At 58.7% G+C, this 27,158-nt stretch overlaps 1 protein-coding gene across 1 annotated transcript in view; it reads right to left on the reverse strand.

The window, feature by feature from the left end:
* Positions 1-27,158, reverse strand: part of MUC19 (mucin 19, oligomeric) — a 136,489-nt gene that overhangs the window by 32,325 nt on the left and 77,006 nt on the right. The window contains 2 exon segments of the mRNA XM_065935089.1: positions 253-3,069; positions 3,157-27,093. Coding sequence (XP_065791161.1) covers positions 253-3,069; positions 3,157-27,093 — 26,754 coding nt within the window.

A 27,158-nucleotide genomic window follows, 5' to 3' on the forward strand; every position in this document is an offset into this window, starting at 1 on the left:
CTGCTTACTTACCAGTAGCAGTCAAGTCCAACTCTTTGCGACCCCATAGACTGTACCCTGCCAGGCTCCTCTGTCCATGGGGATTCTCCAGACAAGAATACTGGAGTGGCTGGCCATTTCCTCCTCCAGGGGAATCTTACCAACCCAGGGATCAAACCCACATCTCATATGTCTCCAGCACTGGCAGGCTGGTTCTTTACCACCAGCACCATTGGGGGATATTATTACCTAAATATGGCTAAATTGACTTGCCTTCATATGTGGCAACTTCACTTCCTGACTCCCAAGTTGTTCTCCTGGCTCCTGTGATTTTACCAGTTGATGACCCAGTTGTCTCAGACCCTTCAACTGATGTCCCAGTTGTCCATAATCCTCCAGGTGATGGTCTAGCTGTCTTCGAACCTTCAGTTGAGGTGCTACTTGTCACTAAAACTCCAGTTGATGATCTAGTTGTCTCTAAACCTACAATAGATGTTTGTGTTGTCCGCATCACCCCAGATGATGGTCCAGTAGTGCCTAAACCTTCAAGAGAGATTCTAGTGGTTCTTCTCAATCCATCTGTTGATACAGTTGTCCCTAATCTTTCAGCTGATTTTCCACTTGTTCTTGATCCTGTAACAGTGGTCCCTGCTTCTCCAGATGATGGTCCAACTGTCTCTGAACCTACTATAGATGGTCCAGTTGTGCCTGATCCTCCAGGTCTAATGTTCCCTGTAGCATCAACTGATGATACAGTGGTTGATGATCTTATATCTCCTTTCCCAGTTGGCCTTGATCCTCTGGCTGATGGTCCAGTTGTTCCAAAGCCTGCAAAAGAGATTATAGTGGTTCCTGTCAGTCCATCTGTTGATCCAGATGTCCCTCTTCCTTCAAGTGAAGATCCACTTGATCCTGATCTTATAACAGTGGTCTCTATTTTGGCAGATAATGGACCAGCTGTCTCTGAACCTACAACAGATGGTCTACTTGCCCCTGGTGCTCTAGGTCTAGTGGTTCCTATAACACTGGCTGAAAATACAGTGGTTGATAAACCTAAATCTCTGGGCTCAGTTGTCCATGATTCTATAGTTGATGGTTCTATCGTTCCTGCATCTACAACAGATACTTTAGTTGTTCCAGTCAGGTCAGATGTCCCTGATGTTCCAGATGATGGTGCATCTGTTCCTGAAACTACAACAGATGTTCTGGAAGTTATTGTCAGTCTACCTGCTGTTCCAGTTGTCTGTGATCCTTCAATTGAAGATCCACTGGTTGTTTCAGTAACACTCGTCCTTTTTTCTCCAGATGATAGTCCACTTGTCCTTGAAGCTACACCAGATGTTACAGTTGTCCTTGTCATTCCAGATGATGGTGCACTTGTTCCTGAAGCTACACTAGAAATCCTAGTGGTTGTAGTCAGTTCAGCAAGTGATCGAGTTATCCCTGACACTTCACCTGATTTTCCACTTGTTCCTGATCCTATAACAGTGGTCCTTGTTTCTCCAGATAAAGGACCAGCTGTTTCTAAATCAACACTAGAGATTCGAGTAGCTATTATCATTCCACCTGCTGATCCGGTTGTTCGTGATCCTTCAGCTGATGTTCTACGTGTTCCTGATTCAATAACAGTGGTCCTTGTTTCTCCAGATAATGGTCTAGATGTTCCTGAGCCTACCACAGAGATTCTAGTGGTTCTTGTCAGTCCATCTGCTGATCCAGTTCTCCCTGATCCTTCACCTAATGATCCATTAGTCCTAGATTCAGTAACAGTGGTTTTTGTTTCTCCAGATGACAGTTCAGTTGTCCCGGAACCTACAACTGAGATGCTAGTTGTTCTTGTCAGTTCATGTGTTGACCCAGTTATCCCTAATCCTTCACTTGGTGATCCACTAGTTCTGGACTCAATAAGAGTTGTCCCTGTTCCTCCAGATGATGGTCCAGTTGTCCTTGAGGCTACACCAGATATTATTGTTCTTGTCACTGCAGATGATGGTGCACTTGTCCCAGAACCAACAATAGATGTCTTAGTGGTTCTAGTAAGTCCAGTTGTTGATCCAGTTTTCCCTGATCCTTCACCTGATGATCCTCTAGTTCGAGATTCACTATCAGTGGCCCCTATATCTCCAGATGGTGGTCTAGTTGTCTCTGAATCTGCAACCAACAGTCTAGTGGTTCTGGTCAATCCAGCTGTTACTCCAGTTGTCCCTGATCCTTCACCTGATGCTGCACTAGTTCCAGATTGGAAAACAGTGGTTCCTCTTTCTCCAGATGATGGTCTAGTTGTCCATGAATCTACAACTGAGATTCTAGTGGTTCTGGTCAGTCCAGCTGTTGATTCAGTTGTCCCTGATTCTTCACCAGATGATCCACTAGTCCTAGATTCAGTAACAGTGGTTCCTGTTTCTCCAGATGATGGTCCAGTTGTCCCTGAAACTACAACAGAGATTCCAGTGGTTTTTGTCAGTGCAGCTGCTGACCCAATAGTTCCTGATCCTTCATCTGATGATCCATTAACTCTAGCTTGAATAATAGTGGTCTCTGTTTCTACAGATGATGGTCTAGTTAGTCCTGAACCTACAAGTGAGATTCTAGTGGTTCTTGTTAGTCCAGCTGTTGATTCAGTTCTCCCTGATTCTTCATCTGATGATGAACTAGTTCTAGATTCAGTAACACTGGACCCTGTATCTCCAGATGATGGTTTAGCTGTCCCTAAATCTACAAGAACGAATCGACTGGTTCCTGTAACTTCAGGTGATGTGACAGTGGTTCCTATTTCAACAATGGATGTTTTAGCTGCTCCTGATGGTCCATATGATGGTCTGACTGTCCTAGAACCTACAACAGAGACTTTACTAGTTCCTGCTAGTCGCTCAGTTGCATCAGAGGTCCCTATTATTTCAGGTGATGACACAGATGAGGTTGACCCTAAAACAATGGTCCTTGTTATTCCAGGTGATGATGTAGCTGTGCCTGAATATACATCAGATAAAATACTTGCTCTGGTCAGGGTTGATAAAGGGATACTTGCTGTTGAGCTGACTAGAGAGGTCTTAGAAGTAAACGTAAGTCCAGCAGTTGATCCAGATATATCTGAACGTTCAGGTGACGAACCATTTATTTCTACTCCTTTAAAATTAGTTCCTGTTCTGCGTGAAAATTGGACAGTTGTTTCTGAACCTGCCGCGGGGCTTGCAGGTGCTGATGACCCTCCTGGGGATGATCCAGGGGTCACTGCTCCTCCAGATAAAGGTACGCTGGTTCCAGCCCTTAGAAAACTAGGCCCTGTGGCTCCAGGCAATGTGACCGTTGACTCGGAGCTTACAGCAGCTCTCCCCGTTGCTTCTGGGCTGATACTGGGTGCCTCGGGGGTCACAGGCGCTCCTCCGGGGACAGGTGTGCTGGCTCCTGATCCGCTAACCTTTGTCCCTGCGGCTCCAGACAATGGGGAAGGTGTCGCTGACCCTGCACCACCTGCTCCGGCTGCTTGCGAACTTCCTGGGGATGATCCAGGGGTCACCGGTGCTCCAGACAGAGGTCCGCTGGCTCCCGGTGTAACACTGGCCCCTGTTTCTCCGGATAGCGGGGCAGTAGGCTTTGAGCCTGCACCACTCCCTCCAGTTGCTGCAAACCCTCCTTGTGTGGAGCCAGGCAACCCTGACACGCCAGTTGAAGGTAAGCTGGCCTCGGACCCTGTGGCCTTCGTTCTTGTAACCCCAGGCGGTAGGGTGGTGGACTCTGAAACCACAGCAGGTTGTTGAATTGTTTCTGATCCTCCGGGTACTGATGGGCTGCTCTCCGATGTTTCACCTGGAGGCAAGCTGGTTCCGGATCCGACAGCAGCCGTCCTCGCAGCTCCGGGCGGTGTGGCAGTTTGCTGGGAAGCTACACCAGGTGTCCCAGCTACTGCTGACCCTCCTCTCGTGGGTCCAGCTGTGGCTGGTATGCCAGATGAGGGGACACGGGTGCCTGATTGTCCAGCATTAGCCCCCGTTGCTCCAGATGATGGGACAGTGGGCTGAGAACCTTCACTAGATACTGCAGTTGCGCTTGACCTTCCTGGTGATGACCCAGGGCTCCCTGGTGCTCCAGATGAGGGTACACTGGCTCCAGATGCTGTGACGGCAGTCCCGCCTGCTCCAGGGAGTCGCACAGTTGTTTCTGAACCTGCCGCGGGGCTTGCAGGTGCTGATGACCCTCCTGGGGATGATCCAGGGGTCCCTGCTCCTCCAGATAAAGGTACACTGGTTCCAGCCCTTAGAAAACTAGGCCCTGTGGCTCCAGGCAATGTGACCGTTGACTCGGAGCTTACAGCAGCTCTCCCCGTTGCTTCTGGGCTGATACTGGGTGCCTCGGGGGTCACAGGCGCTCCTCCGGGGACAGGTGTGCTGGCTCCTGATCCGCTAACCTTTGTCCCTGCGGCTCCAGACAATGGGGAAGGTGTCGCTGACCCTGCACCACCTGCTCCGGCTGCTTGCGAACTTCCTGGGGATGATCCAGGGGTCACCGGTGCTCCAGACAGAGGTCCGCTGGCTCCCGGTGTAACACTGGCCCCTGTTTCTCCGGATAGCGGGGCAGTAGGCTTTGAGCCTGCACCACTCCCTCCAGTTGCTGCAAACCCTCCTTGTGTGGAGCCAGGCAACCCTGACACGCCAGTTGAAGGTAAGCTGGCCTCGGACCCTGTGGCCTTCGTTCTTGTAACCCCAGGCGGTAGGGTGGTGGACTCTGAAACCACAGCAGGTTGTTGAATTGTTTCTGATCCTCCGGGTACTGATGGGCTGCTCTCCGATGTTTCACCTGGAGGCAAGCTGGTTCCGGATCCGACAGCAGCCGTCCTCGCAGCTCCGGGCGGTGTGGCAGTTTGCTGGGAAGCTACACCAGGTGTCCCAGCTACTGCTGACCCTCCTCTCGTGGGTCCAGCTGTGGCTGGTATGCCAGATGAGGGGACACGGGTGCCTGATTGTCCAGCATTAGTCCCCGTTGCTCCAGATGATGGGACAGTGGGCTGAGAACCTTCACTAGATACTGCAGTTGCGCTTGACCTTCCTGGTGATGACCCAGGGCTCCCTGGTGCTCCAGATGAGGGTACACTGGCTCCAGATGCTGTGACGGCAGTCCCGCCTGCTCCAGGGAGTCGCACAGTTGTTTCTGAACCTGCCGCGGGGCTTGCAGGTGCTGATGACCCTCCTGGGGATGATCCAGGGGTCCCTGCTCCTCCAGATAAAGGTACACTGGTTCCAGCCCTTAGAAAACTAGGCCCTGTGGCTCCAGGCAATGTGACCGTTGACTCGGAGCTTACAGCAGCTCTCCCCGTTGCTTCTGGGCTGATACTGGGTGCCTCGGGGGTCACAGGCGCTCCTCCGGGGACAGGTGTGCTGGCTCCTGATCCGCTAACCTTTGTCCCTGCGGCTCCAGACAATGGGGAAGGTGTCGCTGACCCTGCACCACCTGCTCCGGCTGCTTGCGAACTTCCTGGGGATGATCCAGGGGTCACCGGTGCTCCAGACAGAGGTCCGCTGGCTCCCGGTGTAACACTGGCCCCTGTTTCTCCGGATAGCGGGGCAGTAGGCTTTGAGCCTGCACCACTCCCTCCAGTTGCTGCAAACCCTCCTTGTGTGGAGCCAGGCAACCCTGACACGCCAGTTGAAGGTAAGCTGGCCTCGGACCCTGTGGCCTTCGTTCTTGTAACCCCAGGCGGTAGGGTGGTGGACTCTGAAACCACAGCAGGTTGTTGAATTGTTTCTGATCCTCCGGGTACTGATGGGCTGCTCTCCGATGTTTCACCTGGAGGCAAGCTGGTTCCGGATCCGACAGCAGCCGTCCTCGCAGCTCCGGGCGGTGTGGCAGTTTGCTGGGAAGCTACACCAGGTGTCCCAGCTACTGCTGACCCTCCTCTCGTGGGTCCAGCTGTGGCTGGTATGCCAGATGAGGGGACACGGGTGCCTGATTGTCCAGCATTAGTCCCCGTTGCTCCAGATGATGGGACAGTGGGCTGAGAACCTTCACTAGATACTGCAGTTGCGCTTGACCTTCCTGGTGATGACCCAGGGCTCCCTGGTGCTCCAGATGAGGGTACACTGGCTCCAGATGCTGTGACGGCAGTCCCGCCTGCTCCAGGGAGTCGCACAGTTGTTTCTGAACCTGCCGCGGGGCTTGCAGGTGCTGATGACCCTCCTGGGGATGATCCAGGGGTCCCTGCTCCTCCAGATAAAGGTACACTGGTTCCAGCCCTTAGAAAACTAGGCCCTGTGGCTCCAGGCAATGTGACCGTTGACTCGGAGCTTACAGCAGCTCTCCCCGTTGCTTCTGGGCTGATACTGGGTGCCTCGGGGGTCACAGGCGCTCCTCCGGGGACAGGTGTGCTGGCTCCTGATCCGCTAACCTTTGTCCCTGCGGCTCCAGACAATGGGGAAGGTGTCGCTGACCCTGCACCACCTGCTCCGGCTGCTTGCGAACTTCCTGGGGATGATCCAGGGGTCACCGGTGCTCCAGACAGAGGTCCGCTGGCTCCCGGTGTAACACTGGCCCCTGTTTCTCCGGATAGCGGGGCAGTAGGCTTTGAGCCTGCACCACTCCCTCCAGTTGCTGCAAACCCTCCTTGTGTGGAGCCAGGCAACCCTGACACGCCAGTTGAAGGTAAGCTGGCCTCGGACCCTGTGGCCTTCGTTCTTGTAACCCCAGGCGGTAGGGTGGTGGACTCTGAAACCACAGCAGGTTGTTGAATTGTTTCTGATCCTCCGGGTACTGATGGGCTGCTCTCCGATGTTTCACCTGGAGGCAAGCTGGTTCCGGATCCGACAGCAGCCGTCCTCGCAGCTCCGGGCGGTGTGGCAGTTTGCTGGGAAGCTACACCAGGTGTCCCAGCTACTGCTGACCCTCCTCTCGTGGGTCCAGCTGTGGCTGGTATGCCAGATGAGGGGACACGGGTGCCTGATTGTCCAGCATTAGCCCCCGTTGCTCCAGATGATGGGACAGTGGGCTGAGAACCTTCACTAGATACTGCAGTTGCGCTTGACCTTCCTGGTGATGACCCAGGGCTCCCTGGTGCTCCAGATGAGGGTACCCTGGCTCCAGATGCTGTGACGGCAGTCCCGCCTGCTCCAGGGAGTCGCACAGTTGTTTCTGAACCTGCCGCGGGGCTTGCAGGTGCTGATGACCCTCCTGGGGATGATCCAGGGGTCCCTGCTCCTCCAGATAAAGGTACACTGGTTCCAGCCCTTAGAAAACTAGGCCCTGTGGCTCCAGGCAATGTGACCGTTGACTCGGAGCTTACAGCAGCTCTCCCCGTTGCTTCTGGGCTGATACTGGGTGCCTCGGGGGTCACAGGCGCTCCTCCGGGGACAGGTGTGCTGGCTCCTGATCCGCTAACCTTTGTCCCTGCGGCTCCAGACAATGGGGAAGGTGTCGCTGACCCTGCACCACCTGCTCCGGCTGCTTGCGAACTTCCTGGGGATGATCCAGGGGTCACCGGTGCTCCAGACAGAGGTCCGCTGGCTCCCGGTGTAACACTGGCCCCTGTTTCTCCGGATAGCGGGGCAGTAGGCTTTGAGCCTGCACCACTCCCTCCAGTTGCTGCAAACCCTCCTTGTGTGGAGCCAGGCAACCCTGACACGCCAGTTGAAGGTAAGCTGGCCTCGGACCCTGTGGCCTTCGTTCTTGTAACCCCAGGCGGTAGGGTGGTGGACTCTGAAACCACAGCAGGTTGTTGAATTGTTTCTGATCCTCCGGGTACTGATGGGCTGCTCTCCGATGTTTCACCTGGAGGCAAGCTGGTTCCGGATCCGACAGCAGCCGTCCTCGCAGCTCCGGGCGGTGTGGCAGTTTGCTGGGAAGCTACACCAGGTGTCCCAGCTACTGCTGACCCTCCTCTCGTGGGTCCAGCTGTGGCTGGTATGCCAGATGAGGGGACACGGGTGCCTGATTGTCCAGCATTAGTCCCCGTTGCTCCAGATGATGGGACAGTGGGCTGAGAACCTTCACTAGATACTGCAGTTGCGCTTGACCTTCCTGGTGATGACCCAGGGCTCCCTGGTGCTCCAGATGAGGGTACACTGGCTCCAGATGCTGTGACGGCAGTCCCGCCTGCTCCAGGGAGTCGCACAGTTGTTTCTGAACCTGCCGCGGGGCTTGCAGGTGCTGATGACCCTCCTGGGGATGATCCAGGGGTCCCTGCTCCTCCAGATAAAGGTACACTGGTTCCAGCCCTTAGAAAACTAGGCCCTGTGGCTCCAGGCAATGTGACCGTTGACTCGGAGCTTACAGCAGCTCTCCCCGTTGCTTCTGGGCTGATACTGGGTGCCTCGGGGGTCACAGGCGCTCCTCCGGGGACAGGTGTGCTGGCTCCTGATCCGCTAACCTTTGTCCCTGCGGCTCCAGACAATGGGGAAGGTGTCGCTGACCCTGCACCACCTGCTCCGGCTGCTTGCGAACTTCCTGGGGATGATCCAGGGGTCACCGGTGCTCCAGACAGAGGTCCGCTGGCTCCCGGTGTAACACTGGCCCCTGTTTCTCCGGATAGCGGGGCAGTAGGCTTTGAGCCTGCACCACTCCCTCCAGTTGCTGCAAACCCTCCTTGTGTGGAGCCAGGCAACCCTGACACGCCAGTTGAAGGTAAGCTGGCCTCGGACCCTGTGGCCTTCGTTCTTGTAACCCCAGGCGGTAGGGTGGTGGACTCTGAAACCACAGCAGGTTGTTGAATTGTTTCTGATCCTCCGGGTACTGATGGGCTGCTCTCCGATGTTTCACCTGGAGGCAAGCTGGTTCCGGATCCGACAGCAGCCGTCCTCGCAGCTCCGGGCGGTGTGGCAGTTTGCTGGGAAGCTACACCAGGTGTCCCAGCTACTGCTGACCCTCCTCTCGTGGGTCCAGCTGTGGCTGGTATGCCAGATGAGGGGACACGGGTGCCTGATTGTCCAGCATTAGTCCCCGTTGCTCCAGATGATGGGACAGTGGGCTGAGAACCTTCACTAGATACTGCAGTTGCGCTTGACCTTCCTGGTGATGACCCAGGGCTCCCTGGTGCTCCAGATGAGGGTACACTGGCTCCAGATGCTGTGACGGCAGTCCCGCCTGCTCCAGGGAGTCGCACAGTTGTTTCTGAACCTGCCGCGGGGCTTGCAGGTGCTGATGACCCTCCTGGGGATGATCCAGGGGTCACTGCTCCTCCAGATAAAGGTACACTGGTTCCAGCCCTTAGAAAACTAGGCCCTGTGGCTCCAGGCAATGTGACCGTTGACTCGGAGCTTACAGCAGCTCTCCCCGTTGCTTCTGGGCTGATACTGGGTGCCTCGGGGGTCACAGGCGCTCCTCCGGGGACAGGTGTGCTGGCTCCTGATCCGCTAACCTTTGTCCCTGCGGCTCCAGACAATGGGGAAGGTGTCGCTGACCCTGCACCACCTGCTCCGGCTGCTTGCGAACTTCCTGGGGATGATCCAGGGGTCACCGGTGCTCCAGACAGAGGTCCGCTGGCTCCCGGTGTAACACTGGCCCCTGTTTCTCCGGATAGCGGGGCAGTAGGCTTTGAGCCTGCACCACTCCCTCCAGTTGCTGCAAACCCTCCTTGTGTGGAGCCAGGCAACCCTGACACGCCAGTTGAAGGTAAGCTGGCCTCGGACCCTGTGGCCTTCGTTCTTGTAACCCCAGGCGGTAGGGTGGTGGACTCTGAAACCACAGCAGGTTGTTGAATTGTTTCTGATCCTCCGGGTACTGATGGGCTGCTCTCCGATGTTTCACCTGGAGGCAAGCTGGTTCCGGATCCGACAGCAGCCGTCCTCGCAGCTCCGGGCGGTGTGGCAGTTTGCTGGGAAGCTACACCAGGTGTCCCAGCTACTGCTGACCCTCCTCTCGTGGGTCCAGCTGTGGCTGGTATGCCAGATGAGGGGACACGGGTGCCTGATTGTCCAGCATTAGCCCCCGTTGCTCCAGATGATGGGACAGTGGGCTGAGAACCTTCACTAGATACTGCAGTTGCGCTTGACCTTCCTGGTGATGACCCAGGGCTCCCTGGTGCTCCAGATGAGGGTACCCTGGCTCCAGATGCTGTGACGGCAGTCCCGCCTGCTCCAGGGAGTCGCACAGTTGTTTCTGAACCTGCCGCGGGGCTTGCAGGTGCTGATGACCCTCCTGGGGATGATCCAGGGGTCCCTGCTCCTCCAGATAAAGGTACACTGGTTCCAGCCCTTAGAAAACTAGGCCCTGTGGCTCCAGGCAATGTGACCGTTGACTCGGAGCTTACAGCAGCTCTCCCCGTTGCTTCTGGGCTGATACTGGGTGCCTCGGGGGTCACAGGCGCTCCTCCGGGGACAGGTGTGCTGGCTCCTGATCCGCTAACCTTTGTCCCTGCGGCTCCAGACAATGGGGAAGGTGTCGCTGACCCTGCACCACCTGCTCCGGCTGCTTGCGAACTTCCTGGGGATGATCCAGGGGTCACCGGTGCTCCAGACAGAGGTCCGCTGGCTCCCGGTGTAACACTGGCCCCTGTTTCTCCGGATAGCGGGGCAGTAGGCTTTGAGCCTGCACCACTCCCTCCAGTTGCTGCAAACCCTCCTTGTGTGGAGCCAGGCAACCCTGACACGCCAGTTGAAGGTAAGCTGGCCTCGGACCCTGTGGCCTTCGTTCTTGTAACCCCAGGCGGTAGGGTGGTGGACTCTGAAACCACAGCAGGTTGTTGAATTGTTTCTGATCCTCCGGGTACTGATGGGCTGCTCTCCGATGTTTCACCTGGAGGCAAGCTGGTTCCGGATCCGACAGCAGCCGTCCTCGCAGCTCCGGGCGGTGTGGCAGTTTGCTGGGAAGCTACACCAGGTGTCCCAGCTACTGCTGACCCTCCTCTCGTGGGTCCAGCTGTGGCTGGTATGCCAGATGAGGGGACACGGGTGCCTGATTGTCCAGCATTAGTCCCCGTTGCTCCAGATGATGGGACAGTGGGCTGAGAACCTTCACTAGATACTGCAGTTGCGCTTGACCTTCCTGGTGATGACCCAGGGCTCCCTGGTGCTCCAGATGAGGGTACACTGGCTCCAGATGCTGTGACGGCAGTCCCGCCTGCTCCAGGGAGTCGCACAGTTGTTTCTGAACCTGCCGCGGGGCTTGCAGGTGCTGATGACCCTCCTGGGGATGATCCAGGGGTCCCTGCTCCTCCAGATAAAGGTACACTGGTTCCAGCCCTTAGAAAACTAGGCCCTGTGGCTCCAGGCAATGTGACCGTTGACTCGGAGCTTACAGCAGCTCTCCCCGTTGCTTCTGGGCTGATACTGGGTGCCTCGGGGGTCACAGGCGCTCCTCCGGGGACAGGTGTGCTGGCTCCTGATCCGCTAACCTTTGTCCCTGCGGCTCCAGACAATGGGGAAGGTGTCGCTGACCCTGCACCACCTGCTCCGGCTGCTTGCGAACTTCCTGGGGATGATCCAGGGGTCACCGGTGCTCCAGACAGAGGTCCGCTGGCTCCCGGTGTAACACTGGCCCCTGTTTCTCCGGATAGCGGGGCAGTAGGCTTTGAGCCTGCACCACTCCCTCCAGTTGCTGCAAACCCTCCTTGTGTGGAGCCAGGCAACCCTGACACGCCAGTTGAAGGTAAGCTGGCCTCGGACCCTGTGGCCTTCGTTCTTGTAACCCCAGGCGGTAGGGTGGTGGACTCTGAAACCACAGCAGGTTGTTGAATTGTTTCTGATCCTCCGGGTACTGATGGGCTGCTCTCCGATGTTTCACCTGGAGGCAAGCTGGTTCCGGATCCGACAGCAGCCGTCCTCGCAGCTCCGGGCGGTGTGGCAGTTTGCTGGGAAGCTACACCAGGTGTCCCAGCTACTGCTGACCCTCCTCTCGTGGGTCCAGCTGTGGCTGGTATGCCAGATGAGGGGACACGGGTGCCTGATTGTCCAGCATTAGCCCCCGTTGCTCCAGATGATGGGACAGTGGGCTGAGAACCTTCACTAGATACTGCAGTTGCGCTTGACCTTCCTGGTGATGACCCAGGGCTCCCTGGTGCTCCAGATGAGGGTACCCTGGCTCCAGATGCTGTGACGGCAGTCCCGCCTGCTCCAGGGAGTCGCACAGTTGTTTCTGAACCTGCCGCGGGGCTTGCAGGTGCTGATGACCCTCCTGGGGATGATCCAGGGGTCCCTGCTCCTCCAGATAAAGGTACACTGGTTCCAGCCCTTAGAAAACTAGGCCCTGTGGCTCCAGGCAATGTGACCGTTGACTCGGAGCTTACAGCAGCTCTCCCCGTTGCTTCTGGGCTGATACTGGGTGCCTCGGGGGTCACAGGCGCTCCTCCGGGGACAGGTGTGCTGGCTCCTGATCCGCTAACCTTTGTCCCTGCGGCTCCAGACAATGGGGAAGGTGTCGCTGACCCTGCACCACCTGCTCCGGCTGCTTGCGAACTTCCTGGGGATGATCCAGGGGTCACCGGTGCTCCAGACAGAGGTCCGCTGGCTCCCGGTGTAACACTGGCCCCTGTTTCTCCGGATAGCGGGGCAGTAGGCTTTGAGCCTGCACCACTCCCTCCAGTTGCTGCAAACCCTCCTTGTGTGGAGCCAGGCAACCCTGACACGCCAGTTGAAGGTAAGCTGGCCTCGGACCCTGTGGCCTTCGTTCTTGTAACCCCAGGCGGTAGGGTGGTGGACTCTGAAACCACAGCAGGTTGTTGAATTGTTTCTGATCCTCCGGGTACTGATGGGCTGCTCTCCGATGTTTCACCTGGAGGCAAGCTGGTTCCGGATCCGACAGCAGCCGTCCTCGCAGCTCCGGGCGGTGTGGCAGTTTGCTGGGAAGCTACACCAGGTGTCCCAGCTACTGCTGACCCTCCTCTCGTGGGTCCAGCTGTGGCTGGTATGCCAGATGAGGGGACACGGGTGCCTGATTGTCCAGCATTAGTCCCCGTTGCTCCAGATGATGGGACAGTGGGCTGAGAACCTTCACTAGATACTGCAGTTGCGCTTGACCTTCCTGGTGATGACCCAGGGCTCCCTGGTGCTCCAGATGAGGGTACACTGGCTCCAGATGCTGTGACGGCAGTCCCGCCTGCTCCAGGGAGTCGCACAGTTGTTTCTGAACCTGCCGCGGGGCTTGCAGGTGCTGATGACCCTCCTGGGGATGATCCAGGGGTCACTGCTCCTCCAGATAAAGGTACACTGGTTCCAGCCCTTAGAAAACTAGGCCCTGTGGCTCCAGGCAATGTGACCGTTGACTCGGAGCTTACAGCAGCTCTCCCCGTTGCTTCTGGGCTGATACTGGGTGCCTCGGGGGTCACAGGCGCTCCTCCGGGGACAGGTGTGCTGGCTCCTGATCCGCTAACCTTTGTCCCTGCGGCTCCAGACAATGGGGAAGGTGTCGCTGACCCTGCACCACCTGCTCCGGCTGCTTGCGAACTTCCTGGGGATGATCCAGGGGTCACCGGTGCTCCAGACAGAGGTCCGCTGGCTCCCGGTGTAACACTGGCCCCTGTTTCTCCGGATAGCGGGGCAGTAGGCTTTGAGCCTGCACCACTCCCTCCAGTTGCTGCAAACCCTCCTTGTGTGGAGCCAGGCAACCCTGACACGCCAGTTGAAGGTAAGCTGGCCTCGGACCCTGTGGCCTTCGTTCTTGTAACCCCAGGCGGTAGGGTGGTGGACTCTGAAACCACAGCAGGTTGTTGAATTGTTTCTGATCCTCCGGGTACTGATGGGCTGCTCTCCGATGTTTCACCTGGAGGCAAGCTGGTTCCGGATCCGACAGCAGCCGTCCTCGCAGCTCCGGGCGGTGTGGCAGTTTGCTGGGAAGCTACACCAGGTGTCCCAGCTACTGCTGACCCTCCTCTCGTGGGTCCAGCTGTGGCTGGTATGCCAGATGAGGGGACACGGGTGCCTGATTGTCCAGCATTAGTCCCCGTTGCTCCAGATGATGGGACAGTGGGCTGAGAACCTTCACTAGATACTGCAGTTGCGCTTGACCTTCCTGGTGATGACCCAGGGCTCCCTGGTGCTCCAGATGAGGGTACACTGGCTCCAGATGCTGTGACGGCAGTCCCGCCTGCTCCAGGGAGTCGCACAGTTGTTTCTGAACCTGCCGCGGGGCTTGCAGGTGCTGATGACCCTCCTGGGGATGATCCAGGGGTCACTGCTCCTCCAGATAAAGGTACACTGGTTCCAGCCCTTAGAAAACTAGGCCCTGTGGCTCCAGGCAATGTGACCGTTGACTCGGAGCTTACAGCAGCTCTCCCCGTTGCTTCTGGGCTGATACTGGGTGCCTCGGGGGTCACAGGCGCTCCTCCGGGGACAGGTGTGCTGGCTCCTGATCCGCTAACCTTTGTCCCTGCGGCTCCAGACAATGGGGAAGGTGTCGCTGACCCTGCACCACCTGCTCCGGCTGCTTGCGAACTTCCTGGGGATGATCCAGGGGTCACCGGTGCTCCAGACAGAGGTCCGCTGGCTCCCGGTGTAACACTGGCCCCGGTTTCTCCGGATAGCGGGGCAGTAGGCTTTGAGCCTGCACCACTCCCTCCAGTTGCTGCAAACCCTCCTTGTGTGGAGCCAGGCAACCCTGACACGCCAGTTGAAGGTAAGCTGGCCTCGGACCCTGTGGCCTTCGTTCTTGTAACCCCAGGCGGTAGGGTGGTGGACTCTGAAACCACAGCAGGTTGTTGAATTGTTTCTGATCCTCCGGGTACTGATGGGCTGCTCTCCGATGTTTCACCTGGAGGCAAGCTGGTTCCGGATCCGACAGCAGCCGTCCTCGCAGCTCCGGGCGGTGTGGCAGTTTGCTGGGAAGCTACACCAGGTGTCCCAGCTACTGCTGACCCTCCTCTCGTGGGTCCAGCTGTGGCTGGTATGCCAGATGAGGGGACACGGGTGCCTGATTGTCCAGCATTAGTCCCCGTTGCTCCAGATGATGGGACAGTGGGCTGAGAACCTTCACTAGATACTGCAGTTGCGCTTGACCTTCCTGGTGATGACCCAGGGCTCCCTGGTGCTCCAGATGAGGGTACACTGGCTCCAGATGCTGTGACGGCAGTCCCGCCTGCTCCAGGGAGTCGCACAGTTGTTTCTGAACCTGCCGCGGGGCTTGCAGGTGCTGATGACCCTCCTGGGGATGATCCAGGGGTCACTGCTCCTCCAGATAAAGGTACATTGGTTCCAGCCCTTAGAAAACTAGGCCCTGTGGCTCCAGGCAATGTGACCGTTGACTCGGAGCTTACAGCAGCTCTCCCCGTTGCTTCTGGGCTGATACTGGGTGCCTCGGGGGTCACAGGCGCTCCTCCGGGGACAGGTGTGCTGGCTCCTGATCCGCTAACCTTTGTCCCTGCGGCTCCAGACAATGGGGAAGGTGTCGCTGACCCTGCACCACCTGCTCCGGCTGCTTGCGAACTTCCTGGGGATGATCCAGGGGTCACCGGTGCTCCAGACAGAGGTCCGCTGGCTCCCGGTGTAACACTGGCCCCTGTTTCTCCGGATAGCGGGGCAGTAGGCTTTGAGCCTGCACCACTCCCTCCAGTTGCTGCAAACCCTCCTTGTGTGGAGCCAGGCAACCCTGACACGCCAGTTGAAGGTAAGCTGGCCTCGGACCCTGTGGCCTTCGTTCTTGTAACCCCAGGCGGTAGGGTGGTGGACTCTGAAACCACAGCAGGTTGTTGAATTGTTTCTGATCCTCCGGGTACTGATGGGCTGCTCTCCGATGTTTCACCTGGAGGCAAGCTGGTTCCGGATCCGACAGCAGCCGTCCTCGCAGCTCCGGGCGGTGTGGCAGTTTGCTGGGAAGCTACACCAGGTGTCCCAGCTACTGCTGACCCTCCTCTCGTGGGTCCAGCTGTGGCTGGTATGCCAGATGAGGGGACACGGGTGCCTGATTGTCCAGCATTAGTCCCCGTTGCTCCAGATGATGGGACAGTGGGCTGAGAACCTTCACTAGATACTGCAGTTGCGCTTGACCTTCCTGGTGATGACCCAGGGCTCCCTGGTGCTCCAGATGAGGGTACACTGGCTCCAGATGCTGTGACGGCAGTCCCGCCTGCTCCAGGGAGTCGCACAGTTGTTTCTGAACCTGCCGCGGGGCTTGCAGGTGCTGATGACCCTCCTGGGGATGATCCAGGGGTCCCTGCTCCTCCAGATAAAGGTACACTGGTTCCAGCCCTTAGAAAACTAGGCCCTGTGGCTCCAGGCAATGTGACCGTTGACTCGGAGCTTACAGCAGCTCTCCCCGTTGCTTCTGGGCTGATACTGGGTGCCTCGGGGGTCACAGGCGCTCCTCCGGGGACAGGTGTGCTGGCTCCTGATCCGCTAACCTTTGTCCCTGCGGCTCCAGACAATGGGGAAGGTGTCGCTGACCCTGCACCACCTGCTCCGGCTGCTTGCGAACTTCCTGGGGATGATCCAGGGGTCACCGGTGCTCCAGACAGAGGTCCGCTGGCTCCCGGTGTAACACTGGCCCCTGTTTCTCCGGATAGCGGGGCAGTAGGCTTTGAGCCTGCACCACTCCCTCCAGTTGCTGCAAACCCTCCTTGTGTGGAGCCAGGCAACCCTGACACGCCAGTTGAAGGTAAGCTGGCCTCGGACCCTGTGGCCTTCGTTCTTGTAACCCCAGGCGGTAGGGTGGTGGACTCTGAAACCACAGCAGGTTGTTGAATTGTTTCTGATCCTCCGGGTACTGATGGGCTGCTCTCCGATGTTTCACCTGGAGGCAAGCTGGTTCCGGATCCGACAGCAGCCGTCCTCGCAGCTCCGGGCGGTGTGGCAGTTTGCTGGGAAGCTACACCAGGTGTCCCAGCTACTGCTGACCCTCCTCTCGTGGGTCCAGCTGTGGCTGGTATGCCAGATGAGGGGACACGGGTGCCTGATTGTCCAGCATTAGTCCCCGTTGCTCCAGATGATGGGACAGTGGGCTGAGAACCTTCACTAGATACTGCAGTTGCGCTTGACCTTCCTGGTGATGACCCAGGGCTCCCTGGTGCTCCAGATGAGGGTACACTGGCTCCAGATGCTGTGACGGCAGTCCCGCCTGCTCCAGGGAGTCGCACAGTTGTTTCTGAACCTGCCGCGGGGCTTGCAGGTGCTGATGACCCTCCTGGGGATGATCCAGGGGTCACTGCTCCTCCAGATAAAGGTACACTGGTTCCAGCCCTTAGAAAACTAGGCCCTGTGGCTCCAGGCAATGTGACCGTTGACTCGGAGCTTACAGCAGCTCTCCCCGTTGCTTCTGGGCTGATACTGGGTGCCTCGGGGGTCACAGGCGCTCCTCCGGGGACAGGTGTGCTGGCTCCTGATCCGCTAACCTTTGTCCCTGCGGCTCCAGACAATGGGGAAGGTGTCGCTGACCCTGCACCACCTGCTCCGGCTGCTTGCGAACTTCCTGGGGATGATCCAGGGGTCACCGGTGCTCCAGACAGAGGTCCGCTGGCTCCCGGTGTAACACTGGCCCCTGTTTCTCCGGATAGCGGGGCAGTAGGCTTTGAGCCTGCACCACTCCCTCCAGTTGCTGCAAACCCTCCTTGTGTGGAGCCAGGCAACCCTGACACGCCAGTTGAAGGTAAGCTGGCCTCGGACCCTGTGGCCTTCGTTCTTGTAACCCCAGGCGGTAGGGTGGTGGACTCTGAAACCACAGCAGGTTGTTGAATTGTTTCTGATCCTCCGGGTACTGATGGGCTGCTCTCCGATGTTTCACCTGGAGGCAAGCTGGTTCCGGATCCGACAGCAGCCGTCCTCGCAGCTCCGGGCGGTGTGGCAGTTTGCTGGGAAGCTACACCAGGTGTCCCAGCTACTGCTGACCCTCCTCTCGTGGGTCCAGCTGTGGCTGGTATGCCAGATGAGGGGACACGGGTGCCTGATTGTCCAGCATTAGTCCCCGTTGCTCCAGATGATGGGACAGTGGGCTGAGAACCTTCACTAGATACTGCAGTTGCGCTTGACCTTCCTGGTGATGACCCAGGGCTCCCTGGTGCTCCAGATGAGGGTACCCTGGCTCCAGATGCTGTGACGGCAGTCCCGCCTGCTCCAGGGAGTCGCACAGTTGTTTCTGAACCTGCCGCGGGGCTTGCAGGTGCTGATGACCCTCCTGGGGATGATCCAGGGGTCACTGCTCCTCCAGATAAAGGTACACTGGTTCCAGCCCTTAGAAAACTAGGCCCTGTGGCTCCAGGCAATGTGACCGTTGACTCGGAGCTTACAGCAGCTCTCCCCGTTGCTTCTGGGCTGATACTGGGTGCCTCGGGGGTCACAGGCGCTCCTCCGGGGACAGGTGTGCTGGCTCCTGATCCGCTAACCTTTGTCCCTGCGGCTCCAGACAATGGGGAAGGTGTCGCTGACCCTGCACCACCTGCTCCGGCTGCTTGCGAACTTCCTGGGGATGATCCAGGGGTCACCGGTGCTCCAGACAGAGGTCCGCTGGCTCCCGGTGTAACACTGGCCCCTGTTTCTCCGGATAGCGGGGCAGTAGGCTTTGAGCCTGCACCACTCCCTCCAGTTGCTGCAAACCCTCCTTGTGTGGAGCCAGGCAACCCTGACACGCCAGTTGAAGGTAAGCTGGCCTCGGACCCTGTGGCCTTCGTTCTTGTAACCCCAGGCGGTAGGGTGGTGGACTCTGAAACCACAGCAGGTTGTTGAATTGTTTCTGATCCTCCGGGTACTGATGGGCTGCTCTCCGATGTTTCACCTGGAGGCAAGCTGGTTCCGGATCCGACAGCAGCCGTCCTCGCAGCTCCGGGCGGTGTGGCAGTTTGCTGGGAAGCTACACCAGGTGTCCCAGCTACTGCTGACCCTCCTCTCGTGGGTCCAGCTGTGGCTGGTATGCCAGATGAGGGGACACGGGTGCCTGATTGTCCAGCATTAGTCCCCGTTGCTCCAGATGATGGGACAGTGGGCTGAGAACCTTCACTAGATACTGCAGTTGCGCTTGACCTTCCTGGTGATGACCCAGGGCTCCCTGGTGCTCCAGATGAGGGTACCCTGGCTCCAGATGCTGTGACGGCAGTCCCGCCTGCTCCAGGGAGTCGCACAGTTGTTTCTGAACCTGCCGCGGGGCTTGCAGGTGCTGATGACCCTCCTGGGGATGATCCAGGGGTCACTGCTCCTCCAGATAAAGGTACACTGGTTCCAGCCCTTAGAAAACTAGGCCCTGTGGCTCCAGGCAATGTGACCGTTGACTCGGAGCTTACAGCAGCTCTCCCCGTTGCTTCTGGGCTGATACTGGGTGCCTCGGGGGTCACAGGCGCTCCTCCGGGGACAGGTGTGCTGGCTCCTGATCCGCTAACCTTTGTCCCTGCGGCTCCAGACAATGGGGAAGGTGTCGCTGACCCTGCACCACCTGCTCCGGCTGCTTGCGAACTTCCTGGGGATGATCCAGGGGTCACCGGTGCTCCAGACAGAGGTCCGCTGGCTCCCGGTGTAACACTGGCCCCTGTTTCTCCGGATAGCGGGGCAGTAGGCTTTGAGCCTGCACCACTCCCTCCAGTTGCTGCAAACCCTCCTTGTGTGGAGCCAGGCAACCCTGACACGCCAGTTGAAGGTAAGCTGGCCTCGGACCCTGTGGCCTTCGTTCTTGTAACCCCAGGCGGTAGGGTGGTGGACTCTGAAACCACAGCAGGTTGTTGAATTGTTTCTGATCCTCCGGGTACTGATGGGCTGCTCTCCGATGTTTCACCTGGAGGCAAGCTGGTTCCGGATCCGACAGCAGCCGTCCTCGCAGCTCCGGGCGGTGTGGCAGTTTGCTGGGAAGCTACACCAGGTGTCCCAGCTACTGCTGACCCTCCTCTCGTGGGTCCAGCTGTGGCTGGTATGCCAGATGAGGGGACACGGGTGCCTGATTGTCCAGCATTAGTCCCCGTTGCTCCAGATGATGGGACAGTGGGCTGAGAACCTTCACTAGATACTGCAGTTGCGCTTGACCTTCCTGGTGATGACCCAGGGCTCCCTGGTGCTCCAGATGAGGGTACACTGGCTCCAGATGCTGTGACGGCAGTCCCGCCTGCTCCAGGGAGTCGCACAGTTGTTTCTGAACCTGCCGCGGGGCTTGCAGGTGCTGATGACCCTCCTGGGGATGATCCAGGGGTCACTGCTCCTCCAGATAAAGGTACACTGGTTCCAGCCCTTAGAAAACTAGGCCCTGTGGCTCCAGGCAATGTGACCGTTGACTCGGAGCTTACAGCAGCTCTCCCCGTTGCTTCTGGGCTGATACTGGGTGCCTCGGGGGTCACAGGCGCTCCTCCGGGGACAGGTGTGCTGGCTCCTGATCCGCTAACCTTTGTCCCTGCGGCTCCAGACAATGGGGAAGGTGTCGCTGACCCTGCACCACCTGCTCCGGCTGCTTGCGAACTTCCTGGGGATGATCCAGGGGTCACCGGTGCTCCAGACAGAGGTCCGCTGGCTCCCGGTGTAACACTGGCCCCTGTTTCTCCGGATAGCGGGGCAGTAGGCTTTGAGCCTGCACCACTCCCTCCAGTTGCTGCAAACCCTCCTTGTGTGGAGCCAGGCAACCCTGACACGCCAGTTGAAGGTAAGCTGGCCTCGGACCCTGTGGCCTTCGTTCTTGTAACCCCAGGCGGTAGGGTGGTGGACTCTGAAACCACAGCAGGTTGTTGAATTGTTTCTGATCCTCCGGGTACTGATGGGCTGCTCTCCGATGTTTCACCTGGAGGCAAGCTGGTTCCGGATCCGACAGCAGCCGTCCTCGCAGCTCCGGGCGGTGTGGCAGTTTGCTGGGAAGCTACACCAGGTGTCCCAGCTACTGCTGACCCTCCTCTCGTGGGTCCAGCTGTGGCTGGTATGCCAGATGAGGGGACACGGGTGCCTGATTGTCCAGCATTAGTCCCCGTTGCTCCAGATGATGGGACAGTGGGCTGAGAACCTTCACTAGATACTGCAGTTGCGCTTGACCTTCCTGGTGATGACCCAGGGCTCCCTGGTGCTCCAGATGAGGGTACACTGGCTCCAGATGCTGTGACGGCAGTCCCGCCTGCTCCAGGGAGTCGCACAGTTGTTTCTGAACCTGCCGCGGGGCTTGCAGGTGCTGATGACCCTCCTGGGGATGATCCAGGGGTCACTGCTCCTCCAGATAAAGGTACACTGGTTCCAGCCCTTAGAAAACTAGGCCCTGTGGCTCCAGGCAATGTGACCGTTGACTCGGAGCTTACAGCAGCTCTCCCCGTTGCTTCTGGGCTGATACTGGGTGCCTCGGGGGTCACAGGCGCTCCTCCGGGGACAGGTGTGCTGGCTCCTGATCCGCTAACCTTTGTCCCTGCGGCTCCAGACAATGGGGAAGGTGTCGCTGACCCTGCACCACCTGCTCCGGCTGCTTGCGAACTTCCTGGGGATGATCCAGGGGTCACCGGTGCTCCAGACAGAGGTCCGCTGGCTCCCGGTGTAACACTGGCCCCTGTTTCTCCGGATAGCGGGGCAGTAGGCTTTGAGCCTGCACCACTCCCTCCAGTTGCTGCAAACCCTCCTTGTGTGGAGCCAGGCAACCCTGACACGCCAGTTGAAGGTAAGCTGGCCTCGGACCCTGTGGCCTTCGTTCTTGTAACCCCAGGCGGTAGGGTGGTGGACTCTGAAACCACAGCAGGTTGTTGAATTGTTTCTGATCCTCCGGGTACTGATGGGCTGCTCTCCGATGTTTCACCTGGAGGCAAGCTGGTTCCGGATCCGACAGCAGCCGTCCTCGCAGCTCCGGGCGGTGTGGCAGTTTGCTGGGAAGCTACACCAGGTGTCCCAGCTACTGCTGACCCTCCTCTCGTGGGTCCAGCTGTGGCTGGTATGCCAGATGAGGGGACACGGGTGCCTGATTGTCCAGCATTAGTCCCCGTTGCTCCAGATGATGGGACAGTGGGCTGAGAACCTTCACTAGATACTGCAGTTGCGCTTGACCTTCCTGGTGATGACCCAGGGCTCCCTGGTGCTCCAGATGAGGGTACACTGGCTCCAGATGCTGTGACGGCAGTCCCGCCTGCTCCAGGGAGTCGGACAGTTGTTTCTGAACCTGCCGCGGTGCTTGCAGGTCCTGATGACCCTCCTGGGGATGATCCAGGGGTCACTGCTCCTCCAGATAAAGGTACACTGGTTCCAGCCCTTAGAAAACTAGGCCCTGTGGCTCCAGGCAATGTGACCGTTGACTCGGAGCTTACAGCAGCTCTCCCCGTTGCTTCTGGGCTGATACTGGGTGCCTCGGGGGTCACAGGCGCTCCTCCGGGGACAGGTGTGCTGGCTCCTGATCCGCTAACCTTTGTCCCTGCGGCTCCAGACAATGGGGAAGGTGTCGCTGACCCTGCACCACCTGCTCCGGCTGCTTGCGAACTTCCTGGGGATGATCCAGGGGTCACCGGTGCTCCAGACAGAGGTCCGCTGGCTCCCGGTGTAACACTGGCCCCTGTTTCTCCGGATAGCGGGGCAGTAGGCTTTGAGCCTGCACCACTCCCTCCAGTTGCTGCAAACCCTCCTTGTGTGGAGCCAGGCAACCCTGACACGCCAGTTGAAGGTAAGCTGGCCTCGGACCCTGTGGCCTTCGTTCTTGTAACCCCAGGCGGTAGGGTGGTGGACTCTGAAACCACAGCAGGTTGTTGAATTGTTTCTGATCCTCCGGGTACTGATGGGCTGCTCTCCGATGTTTCACCTGGAGGCAAGCTGGTTCCGGATCCGACAGCAGCCGTCCTCGCAGCTCCGGGCGGTGTGGCAGTTTGCTGGGAAGCTACACCAGGTGTCCCAGCTACTGCTGACCCTCCTCTCGTGGGTCCAGCTGTGGCTGGTATGCCAGATGAGGGGACACGGGTGCCTGATTGTCCAGCATTAGTCCCCGTTGCTCCAGATGATGGGACAGTGGGCTGAGAACCTTCACTAGATACTGCAGTTGCGCTTGACCTTCCTGGTGATGACCCAGGGCTCCCTGGTGCTCCAGATGAGGGTACACTGGCTCCAGATGCTGTGACGGCAGTCCCGCCTGCTCCAGGGAGTCGGACAGTTGTTTCTGAACCTGCCGTGGGGCTTGCAGGTGCTGATGACCCTCCTGGGGATGATCCAGGGGTCACTGCTCCTCCAGATAAAGGTACACTGGTTCCAGCCCTTAGAAAACTAGGCCCTGTGGCTCCAGGCAATGTGACCGTTGACTCGGAGCTTACAGCAGCTCTCCCCGTTGCTTCTGGGCTGATACTGGGTGCCTCGGGGGTCACAGGCGCTCCTCCGGGGACAGGTGTGCTGGCTCCTGATCCGCTAACCTTTGTCCCTGCGGCTCCAGACAATGGGGAAGGTGTCGCTGACCCTGCACCACCTGCTCCGGCTGCTTGCGAACTTCCTGGGGATGATCCAGGGGTCACCGGTGCTCCAGACAGAGGTCCGCTGGCTCCCGGTGTAACACTGGCCCCTGTTTCTCCGGATAGCGGGGCAGTAGGCTTTGAGCCTGCACCACTCCCTCCAGTTGCTGCAAACCCTCCTTGTGTGGAGCCAGGCAACCCTGACACGCCAGTTGAAGGTAAGCTGGCCTCGGACCCTGTGGCCTTCGTTCTTGTAACCCCAGGCGGTAGGGTGGTGGACTCTGAAACCACAGCAGGTTGTTGAATTGTTTCTGATCCTCCGGGTACTGATGGGCTGCTCTCCGATGTTTCACCTGGAGGCAAGCTGGTTCCGGATCCGACAGCAGCCGTCCTCGCAGCTCCGGGCGGTGTGGCAGTTTGCTGGGAAGCTACACCAGGTGTCCCAGCTACTGCTGACCCTCCTCTCGTGGGTCCAGCTGTGGCTGGTATGCCAGATGAGGGGACACGGGTGCCTGATTGTCCAGCATTAGTCCCCGTTGCTCCAGATGATGGGACAGTGGGCTGAGAACCTTCACTAGATACTGCAGTTGCGCTTGACCTTCCTGGTGATGACCCAGGGCTCCCTGGTGCTCCAGATGAGGGTACACTGGCTCCAGATGCTGTGACGGCAGTCCCGCCTGCTCCAGGGAGTCGCACAGTTGTTTCTGAACCTGCCGCGGGGCTTGCAGGTGCTGATGACCCTCCTGGGGATGATCCAGGGGTCACTGCTCCTCCAGATAAAGGTACACTGGTTCCAGCCCTTAGAAAACTAGGCCCTGTGGCTCCAGGCAATGTGACCGTTGACTCGGAGCTTACAGCAGCTCTCCCCGTTGCTTCTGGGCTGATACTGGGTGCCTCGGGGGTCACAGGCGCTCCTCCGGGGACAGGTGTGCTGGCTCCTGATCCGCTAACCTTTGTCCCTGCGGCTCCAGACAATGGGGAAGGTGTCGCTGACCCTGCACCACCTGCTCCGGCTGCTTGCGAACTTCCTGGGGATGATCCAGGGGTCACCGGTGCTCCAGACAGAGGTCCGCTGGCTCCCGGTGTAACACTGGCCCCTGTTTCTCCGGATAGCGGGGCAGTAGGCTTTGAGCCTGCACCACTCCCTCCAGTTGCTGCAAACCCTCCTTGTGTGGAGCCAGGCAACCCTGACACGCCAGTTGAAGGTAAGCTGGCCTCGGACCCTGTGGCCTTCGTTCTTGTAACCCCAGGCGGTAGGGTGGTGGACTCTGAAACCACAGCAGGTTGTTGAATTGTTTCTGATCCTCCGGGTACTGATGGGCTGCTCTCCGATGTTTCACCTGGAGGCAAGCTGGTTCCGGATCCGACAGCAGCCGTCCTCGCAGCTCCGGGCGGTGTGGCAGTTTGCTGGGAAGCTACACCAGGTGTCCCAGCTACTGCTGACCCTCCTCTCGTGGGTCCAGCTGTGGCTGGTATGCCAGATGAGGGGACACGGGTGCCTGATTGTCCAGCATTAGTCCCCGTTGCTCCAGATGATGGGACAGTGGGCTGAGAACCTTCACTAGATACTGCAGTTGCGCTTGACCTTCCTGGTGATGACCCAGGGCTCCCTGGTGCTCCAGATGAGGGTACACTGGCTCCAGATGCTGTGACGGCAGTCCCGCCTGCTCCAGGGAGTCGCACAGTTGTTTCTGAACCTGCCGCGGGGCTTGCAGGTGCTGATGACCCTCCTGGGGATGATCCAGGGGTCACTGCTCCTCCAGATAAAGGTACACTGGTTCCAGCCCTTAGAAAACTAGGCCCTGTGGCTCCAGGCAATGTGACCGTTGACTCGGAGCTTACAGCAGCTCTCCCCGTTGCTTCTGGGCTGATACTGGGTGCCTCGGGGGTCACAGGCGCTCCTCCGGGGACAGGTGTGCTGGCTCCTGATCCGCTAACCTTTGTCCCTGCGGCTCCAGACAATGGGGAAGGTGTCGCTGACCCTGCACCACCTGCTCCGGCTGCTTGCGAACTTCCTGGGGATGATCCAGGGGTCACCGGTGCTCCAGACAGAGGTCCGCTGGCTCCCGGTGTAACACTGGCCCCTGTTTCTCCGGATAGCGGGGCAGTAGGCTTTGAGCCTGCACCACTCCCTCCAGTTGCTGCAAACCCTCCTTGTGTGGAGCCAGGCAACCCTGACACGCCAGTTGAAGGTAAGCTGGCCTCGGACCCTGTGGCCTTCGTTCTTGTAACCCCAGGCGGTAGGGTGGTGGACTCTGAAACCACAGCAGGTTGTTGAATTGTTTCTGATCCTCCGGGTACTGATGGGCTGCTCTCCGATGTTTCACCTGGAGGCAAGCTGGTTCCGGATCCGACAGCAGCCGTCCTCGCAGCTCCGGGCGGTGTGGCAGTTTGCTGGGAAGCTACACCAGGTGTCCCAGCTACTGCTGACCCTCCTCTCGTGGGTCCAGCTGTGGCTGGTATGCCAGATGAGGGGACACGGGTGCCTGATTGTCCAGCATTAGTCCCCGTTGCTCCAGATGATGGGACAGTGGGCTGAGAACCTTCACTAGATACTGCAGTTGCGCTTGACCTTCCTGGTGATGACCCAGGGCTCCCTGGTGCTCCAGATGAGGGTACACTGGCTCCAGATGCTGTGACGGCAGTCCCGCCTGCTCCAGGGAGTCGGACAGTTGTTTCTGAACCTGCCGCGGTGCTTGCAGGTCCTGATGACCCTCCTGGGGATGATCCAGGGGTCACTGCTCCTCCAGATAAAGGTACACTGGTTCCAGCCCTTAGAAAACTAGGCCCTGTGGCTCCAGGCAATGTGACCGTTGACTCGGAGCTTACAGCAGCTCTCCCCGTTGCTTCTGGGCTGATACTGGGTGCCTCGGGGGTCACAGGCGCTCCTCCGGGGACAGGTGTGCTGGCTCCTGATCCGCTAACCTTTGTCCCTGCGGCTCCAGACAATGGGGAAGGTGTCGCTGACCCTGCACCACCTGCTCCGGCTGCTTGCGAACTTCCTGGGGATGATCCAGGGGTCACCGGTGCTCCAGACAGAGGTCCGCTGGCTCCCGGTGTAACACTGGCCCCTGTTTCTCCGGATAGCGGGGCAGTAGGCTTTGAGCCTGCACCACTCCCTCCAGTTGCTGCAAACCCTCCTTGTGTGGAGCCAGGCAACCCTGACACGCCAGTTGAAGGTAAGCTGGCCTCGGACCCTGTGGCCTTCGTTCTTGTAACCCCAGGCGGTAGGGTGGTGGACTCTGAAACCACAGCAGGTTGTTGAATTGTTTCTGATCCTCCGGGTACTGATGGGCTGCTCTCCGATGTTTCACCTGGAGGCAAGCTGGTTCCGGATCCGACAGCAGCCGTCCTCGCAGCTCCGGGCGGTGTGGCAGTTTGCTGGGAAGCTACACCAGGTGTCCCAGCTACTGCTGACCCTCCTCTCGTGGGTCCAGCTGTGGCTGGTATGCCAGATGAGGGGACACGGGTGCCTGATTGTCCAGCATTAGTCCCCGTTGCTCCAGATGATGGGACAGTGGGCTGAGAACCTTCACTAGATACTGCAGTTGCGCTTGACCTTCCTGGTGATGACCCAGGGCTCCCTGGTGCTCCAGATGAGGGTACACTGGCTCCAGATGCTGTGACGGCAGTCCCGCCTGCTCCAGGGAGTCGGACAGTTGTTTCTGAACCTGCCGTGGGGCTTGCAGGTGCTGATGACCCTCCTGGGGATGATCCAGGGGTCACTGCTCCTCCAGATAAAGGTACACTGGTTCCAGCCCTTAGAAAACTAGGCCCTGTGGCTCCAGGCAATGTGACCGTTGACTCGGAGCTTACAGCAGCTCTCCCCGTTGCTTCTGGGCTGATACTGGGTGCCTCGGGGGTCACAGGCGCTCCTCCGGGGACAGGTGTGCTGGCTCCTGATCCGCTAACCTTTGTCCCTGCGGCTCCAGACAATGGGGAAGGTGTCGCTGACCCTGCACCACCTGCTCCGGCTGCTTGCGAA

This window comes from Muntiacus reevesi, chromosome 4 (assembly GCF_963930625.1).
Source record: "Muntiacus reevesi chromosome 4, mMunRee1.1, whole genome shotgun sequence".
Taxonomy (NCBI): Eukaryota; Metazoa; Chordata; class Mammalia; order Artiodactyla; family Cervidae; genus Muntiacus; species Muntiacus reevesi.